Genomic DNA, 8,000 nt, shown 5'->3' with positions numbered 1-8,000 from the left:
TCGCTGCAGCAATGGTGTCTGTTGTTCTTGCTGCTCCCAACCATGTTGTCATCTTGTCCAGTGTCTTTTCCCTCTGTCTGCCTCTGCCTCTCTTTCCATCAAACTTTCCTGTTGTGACAATATTCTCTAATGCTTCTTTCCGCATTGTGTGTCCGAAGAAATTTGCCTGTCGTTTTCTTATATTCGTGATAATTTGTTTTCTATAATTTGCTTCAAACATTTCATAGTATACGTATTTAAAAACAACAACTTTTAAAGGCTCTAAAAGAAAGAAAACATTGAGAAAATAGGTATGGATAATGAAGTTAGGCTTTTTCAGACATTGGAGTGACCAGAATGTGCGTCTTCGATGAGTTAAAAACAGTTTTGTGAGGCAGCGTGGTAGAATCAGGCTCTCGTCTAAATAATCAAAGTGAAAAAACTTGCATTTTTTCACAGGTTTGCGAATTTTTATCAAAATATTGTTTTTTGGCTCAACACCTTTAAGACTCATTAAAAAACATTGATTAAAGGCACAAAAAAAATGTACATTTTCAATTACCACGGACTCTTAAGCTAAGGAAATAACTAATCTTTGGCTGCCATTTTCTCACTAATTTTACCACTGGAAACAGGTGACCCCCCACCTCCTTCATTCACAAATATCTCGACTTGTATTCAAAATAAATGGATATTTTTTCTACCAAATAAAGACAAGTGAACAAGATTTAAGATGATACCAATAACTCTACATGTCCACAAATTGACGAGACCTGTTTCCGCCACGCTGCCTCACGTATAGAGTCTAGTCACCTTATAGTCCGGCCTGATGAAAGCCGTGTCCACAACCCCTAGGTTCAGTCGTCCAGACTGTCCAGCATGGCCTCGCAGTCGTTGACGTCACCGGTCAGGTTGTTTTTTGCGTGCAGGAGGACATTGCGCATTTTCCTGGCAATGACAACAGGACGATCGGTTGTGGGGGTCGTTGAGGTGTGGTGCAGCTTGTTGTTGCTGTTGTTGTTGTTGTTGTTGTTGTTGTTGTTGTTGTTGTTGTTGTTGTTGTTGTGTTGTTGTTGTTGTTGTTGTTGTGGTTGTTGTTGTGGTGGTTGTTGTTGTTGTGGTCGTCGAGGTGTGGTGCAGTTTGTTGTTCCCGCGGTTTTACCCCCCCCCCACAATAATTCTGAAATTAAGCAAACTGGGATATAAAATGTGGAAATTATGCGATTCTGGTAGTTTTAACAAAGAATGATACAGGAAAAAATCAGAAATTATGCAAAAAACTATCCAATTTTGTTACATTATACGGGGTGCATATAACCCTGGGGACAGCATTATGTCTTGTATTTATTCTGTAGAGTATTGACCTAAGTCATAGTTTGACCAACGTATAGGCTGACGAGCAGATGAACGTAAGAACGACATTATGCACGTGTTGGTGAATACCAGGACACATTGAATAATGACAAGAGGTTTTAATAAATGTGAGACGTGCTGACAAAATGAGTTACTTCTCGCAATTCACAAATGGAGATATTGGCAAAAACTCAACACCGAGGTCAAATTAGTAGATCTTCGAATGATGCTCTACTTTTATGTAGAACATGCTTCTTATTATTTCATACTTATAAACTGTAAAACGTCACTACAAGCATGATGTTTCTACTTCCATAAGGCTTGAATTAGGGAAGTGACTCATTTATTTTGTCAGCACACTTCACAAATAGCATATTTTGTATAGTGGTAATTCCCGCTCAACAGAAGCTCTATGCGCTTTACAATCTATTATCTATTTGTGGTGGCCCAATTTTGCTATTCAAAAGGCTTTTTAATGGCTTCATAGATCGACATGCAAGTTTCGCCATAAGATTCTTAAAAATACTCACCAGATCATAACGCCCTTCGTTTTTTCAGTTTTGAAACAGTTTTGCTGCAAAAAGCTAAATTTCTTTATTTCGCCGATCGCATTTGTAGGCCGACGCTTCCCTCTCTGTAATTTTAGAAAATCCGGTGCGGAAGTAATATTTTGCGAGGCGCATTTTGTTTTGAGAGTATAGATCTAGATCTAGATTCTAGACCTTTTAACTTTTTGCATCTCTCAAGATTTATTGCTCCATTCCAGTAGAGTGTAAATATATTAGGCCATTACTTTCAGTTGATGTTAATGCACCGATCATTCCTTTCATCAAAAGGGGGCCCAGCTAGTCTATATTATTACCCCAAAAGATATATTGATAGCATTCTGAAGCAATCTCAACCTCCCAGGAATCATGCAGTGCAAGCCGCTATTTTGCAGGAGCGAAAACACTACCTAATAAAGGGACAAAATCGCTGAAGTGAGGAAAATTCGTATAAAGTGCCTTTCCCAAGAACACAATGTCGGGCCTGAGGCTCACGCACCCGAAAACGCAACCTCATCAAATGATAGCCAATCAGAGATGTCGACGGATAGATAAATAGACTGATAGATAGATAGATAGATAGATAGATAGATAGATAGATAGATAAGTGGATAGATAGATAGATAGATAGATAGATAGATAGATAGATAGATAGATAGATAGATATAAAGATAGATAGATAAGTAGATAGATAGACAGATAGATAGAATCCGTATCACAGATAGACCCTCCCCTGGCTCCCGGCCGTATACAGTTTGGCATTCTCCTTGTTTCAGTTTGTTTCAGTAGAGGTTTTACGGCGCTCGCAACTACATTAGGTCATATGAGCGCCAGAAGATTAGAGGTGTTACAAGAGAGTAACAAACAGATTTAAAAAAGAAGGGAAGATAACGACGATAGATGTTTGATAGGAAAGAAGAAGTAAACCACTCCAGAGCACCCGCCAACCACCCACGATGCTCTCACTCACCTTAGCTGGCTTCTGGACAACTGAGACCCATCCATCCCACTCTGACCACCGGAATCGGTAGGGTCTGTAACGTCTGTTACAATTTCCGCAGACGCAGTAGTAGCGGCGTCCTGTCCTGCTGCAGTGGTTCCCAGTTCTGTCAATCAATCAATCAATCAATAATTCAGTCAATCAATCAATCAGCCAGTCAGTCAGTCAAACAGTCAACCAGTAAACCAACCAATTGATCAATCAATCAACAAATCAATCAAACAATCAGACAATCAATCAATCAATCAATCAATCAATCAACCAATCAATCAATCAATCAATCAATTAACCTTAAATGAGTACTAGCACTGTATAAACAGGGATAATTTGTCTACCAGCAAGCGACTCTGTCCCACACTCAAATCATATTTTTGTAAAAGAGTAGGCCTATTTATTGAAAAAGAATCTTTTTTCTCACCAGTGTCTTGACCGCAAAATCTTGATTGTGGTACTGGTACTTCCTCTCAAGACACACACACACACACACACACACACACACACACAGAGACACTCACAGACATACACACTCACACACACACACACATACACACACACACACACACTCACACACACACACACACACACACTCACACACACACACACACATACACACATACACACACATACACACACATACACACACACACACATACACACACACACACACACACACACACACACACACACACACACACACACACACGCACACACACACACACATGGAGACAGAGACAGAAAAAACAGATGTAGGTTTTTACCGTCCAGTCTCGCTTGCAGCTCAGCTGTACACTCTTCCAAGTCCTCGTGTAGTCCCTGCAGGAAGACATAGTAGTAGATCGCACATTACACTAGATCTGGGCGAAGATAGTAAATAACAAGATGGTCCACTCAGCCAAAAAAGTGTCCGCAGGAAGTATGCTCTTTGCTTCAGATGGCGCTGCAGTCTGTTTTGAAGCTCTCTTTCGTTTTTCCAGAAGAAGAATAGGAATAGCACCTCCTTGTGTGCGCAGATCGACTGCTGTTCATCAGCAGTTCGGGTTCGTTCAGTACAGAGTTTTAGTTTTTTTTAATTTTAATGACCTCTCGCCTTTCATTCTAAAGTCAAATTAAATGAAGAAAACAATCACCCTTTCCTCCGGAAGAGTTTTTTTGTCAGCGTAACCATTTTAAAAAAGCGTTCTTCTGAAATTCATTCAAAAACTTGCTAGTTTCACTTTGATTTTTTAAACTCAAGTAGGATAACTCTGTTCGCTAAAGGTGCGCTTTTGTGAAGAGGGCGCCACCGAATTTTGAGGACACTTTTTTAATTGGCTCAAAGAGAGAAGTGGCCCCTCTTGTTATGTAAACTCCTTGACCTGAGCGGAGAGTCGATTCTGGAACCGATTCCTACGATTAATACGGAAATAAAGTTCCGTCTCCTTTTTACGTAAACCAACGGTTACCAGTTACTTTATCATTAAAATCTTTTTTTTTAAAGAATTTATTTTTTGAAAATTAGAAGTTGATGCTTCGTAGTATTCCGAAATCAAGTTTATCCTAAATCCTGAAGATGTTCGGAGCCAACCAGGTAACCACCGGAAGAAATCACATCGTTAGAAAGTAAGTAATTGGGATATGCGCTATACAAATGCTATTTATTATTTTATTATTTATGATTAAGAAATAGGCTATCACTATCATGTCTAACACCAGGCAGTGTCCTTGCCGCCACTCTTTGCTTACCCCCGGGGCGGTGCTTCCGACTGGAGTGTTTTTAGGCCGTTCCCAAAGGGGGGGGGGGGGGGGGCATTACCATCTCGAGTTCTTATGCACAGTAGAATTGTGAATTGTAAATGGGCTGATTCTTCAAAGTCATGGTCATGACTGTGCCTGAACTGCAACAGGGAACTGCTGCTTTTTCTTTTCTAATCCTTACTACTTACTATCGTCATTTTCCCTTACTTCTTTTGTATGTTTGTCACACTCTTGTGATCCGCTCTTTTCGGGATGCCTTGATAGTCGAAGCAGACCTTGTGCTGTTGAAGCTAGAGAGGTGAGCAGAGTAAGTCTGATTCCCTGTAAGGACTTATTCTCTGTTGACATCCACCCCTTGGTGCTCATATGACCTTATGCAGTCCTGAGCGCCGTAAAACCTCTACTAAAACTAAAGCTCTTTGCTCTACATAGAGTCAGTCTGTCATTTGGTTCCAAAAGTGAAACGAAGCAAATATTGCTCTCTGTGTAGAGCCAGTATTATGTTAGAGTACACAGTTTGGGATATTAGAATATCAGAAGTCTGTGGATGGCGTCAGCCTTCGTCTTTGGGTCAATTTTGTTTTTGCAAGAAACGACACACTCTTCTGGCGTCAAAATTTGAAAGGGTGTTGCATTCAATATTTCCAAAAACTTGGCAGAGCCAAATATCCATAATTTTGGACTTAAGAATTGATGATGTCTGTAGACCTACATCGATGTCTAACGCTGGGAAGAGGGAACATAATTCCTAGATTTAATGCCTGCAGACGTACATCGTTGTCAAAAGGTGGAAACAGGGAATGTAGATCCCAACTTTAATGCTTGTAGTAGTCTGTAGACCTCCATCGATTTCTAACGCTGGGAACAGGGAATATACATCCTAACTTTAATGCCTGTAGACCTCCATCGATTTCTAACGCTGGGAACAGGGAATATACATCCTAACTTTAATGCCTGTACTGTAAACATTGTTGTATAAAGGTGGGAGCAGGGAATATAAATCTTCTCTGTAATGTCTGTAAACCTCCATGGTTGTATAAAGGTGGGGACAAGGAATATAAATCATAAATGTAATGTCTGTAAACCTCCATGGTTGTATAAAGGTGGGGACAGGGAATATAAATCACAACTTTAATGCATGTAGACCTAAATCGAATTCTAACGCTGGGAACAGGGAACATCATGCTCAGACATACATCATTGTCTAAAGGTGGGGACAGAGAAAATAAGTCATAACTTAATGCCTGTAGGCACACATCGTTTTCTAACTGCCTGGACAGGGAATATAATAAATAATATCTGTGTAAATTACAGTGTAATGCCTGTAGACCTACATTCTTGTCTAAAGGGGGGGGGGGGCAGGGAAAATAAATCCTAAATGTAAAGTCTGTAAACCTACATGGTTGTATAGAGGTGGGGACTGGAAATATAAATCATATTTGTAATGTCTGTAGACCTACAGCGTTATCTAAAGATGGGAACTGGGAATATAAACTCTAGCTGTAATGTCTGTAGACCTACAGCGTTATCTAAAGGTGGAGACTGGGAATATAAACTCTAGCTGTAATGTCTATAGACCCACAGCGTTATCTAAAGGTGGAGACTGGGAATATAAACTCTAGCTGTAATGTCTGTAGACGCACATCGTTGTCTAACAGTCGAGACAGGGAATATCTCTACGCATTATATTTGTGAAAGTTCTTCACTTTGGCCATCTAAAACTTCCGAACCATTTAGCTTTCGAATTTGACCAAATCAATGGTGGTTCAGAATCATTAAAAGAGTGCACAGTTTTATTGAGGAGCCTGAAGTCACTGTAGTTTAATTTTCAGTTTTTCATCAGTTTCGTTTAGATCAAATCTTGGGAAAGTCCTTCTTCTAACTCACCATTGTAAACAAGTGAGGCTTCCGTTCACTAGCCGTGCGCACTCATTCCACACCTTTGAAATTCTCGAGTGTACAACCACAAGAGCGGAATAGAGAATCAATCTAAACGTCTGTTATATATTTGAAACACATGCGTCGCTTTTCACTCAAGATTGATAGCTCTATTCCAGTGGAGCGTAAATATAGTAGGCCAATGACTTCCAATTGATGTTAATGCAACAATCATTTCTTTCATGTGGGTGGTTGGCGGGTGCTCTGGTGTGGTTTGCTTCTTCTTTCCTATCAAACATCTATCGTCCTTTTCTCCCCTTCTTCTTTTTTATGTTTGTTACTCTCTTGCAACACCTCTAATCTTCTGGCGCTCACATGACCTTTTGCAGTTGCGAGCGCTGTAAAACCTCTGCTAAAACTAACTTATAATAATTTTGTCAGTGCCCATTTTGTCACCGCGGGTGTTGCTTATCTTATTTTAAAAAGACCCCCCCCCCCCCCAAAATCCCCCAACTAAACTAATTCCTTTCATCAAAAGGGGGCCCAGCTAGTAAATTATAACTGTAAGATAGAGGGTGCCCACGTCCCTCGTGACTCATTGGAGCAGAGGAAGATAGGACTAACGCTATTATTACTTAAACGAAATCCCTCATCATCACTCATCACCACTATTAATGCTAAAATCATCACCTCTCTCAGATCAATGACTTACATTTATAATCCTGGAATCTCTATCCGCTATTACAGTTAATTGATATACTAAGTATGCATGTAATACACTATTAGACACAATCATGCGCACTTTTTTCTACTAATCAGATGGCGTCAATCTCATATAAATGGGCAAGGGAACCCCCCCCCCCCCCTAAAAACCTGTAAGTTACAGTGTAATGCATGTAGACCTACACGGACATCCTCCCGCAGCTGTTTGATCTGGTTCTTGAGGGAGCTAAACCTTTCCCCGGAGACGAGAGCCACAGAGGTCAGAGCCATCAGTACAAGCAACACTTGGAACTTCATTGTGCAGGGTGGTCTGGGGAGAGGAGTCAAACTAGTAACACGCCAAGTAATAGTGTTGCTCTCTGTAGGGAAAATTTCTAATCTTAGACTAGACACTCATATGACCTAACTTTGCCAGTGCTGGAAAACTAAATAAAAAGTGCGTTTTTGTTAGATGCGGGTAAAGTAAAGCAAGCGAAAGGTGAAATTGCGTAATTGAAGGTGTCGGTATTTTTAATGAGAAAAATAACACTGTCTAACATGTGTACAGTGGCGAGAAGCTTAAGTCACTCGGGCCTATTCCCGTGTATCCACGGGACGAGATGCCGGCCCAGCGGCCCAGTCTCGTGTATTTACAGGATGCACTTTATCCTTCTTTTTTTTCAGTGTTTTTCGATTACAAGCTATGGGAAGCTGCGAGCCAACAGTAGACTCACTTGTTTCGTTTCGTTAAAAATTAGGTGAAGCTATGTACGATACTTTTTATTTTTTGCTGTAACGGACTAAGTCAG

General features: G+C 40.4%; 1 protein-coding gene across 1 annotated transcript in view; it reads right to left on the bottom strand.

The window, feature by feature from the left end:
* Positions 1 to 773: 773 nt before the first annotated feature.
* LOC106013752 overlaps positions 774 to 8,000 on the bottom strand; it is an 8,370-nt gene continuing 1,143 nt past the window's right edge. The window contains exons 2-5 of the mRNA XM_013090313.2: positions 7,396 to 7,522; positions 3,636 to 3,690; positions 2,848 to 2,983; positions 774 to 927 (exon numbers count right to left, since the gene is read on the bottom strand). Coding sequence (XP_012945767.1) covers positions 837 to 927; positions 2,848 to 2,983; positions 3,636 to 3,690; positions 7,396 to 7,509 — 396 coding nt within the window. The 5' untranslated portion in view covers positions 7,510 to 7,522 and the 3' untranslated portion in view covers positions 774 to 836. The remainder of the gene's footprint in view (positions 928 to 2,847; positions 2,984 to 3,635; positions 3,691 to 7,395; positions 7,523 to 8,000) is intronic.

This window comes from Aplysia californica, unplaced genomic scaffold (genome assembly GCF_000002075.1).
Source record: "Aplysia californica isolate F4 #8 unplaced genomic scaffold, AplCal3.0 scaffold01217, whole genome shotgun sequence".
NCBI classification, from domain to species: domain Eukaryota; kingdom Metazoa; phylum Mollusca; class Gastropoda; order Aplysiida; family Aplysiidae; genus Aplysia; species Aplysia californica.
The sequence above is the reverse complement of the archived record's forward strand: the minus strand, read 5'-3'. Positions and strand labels throughout refer to the sequence as shown.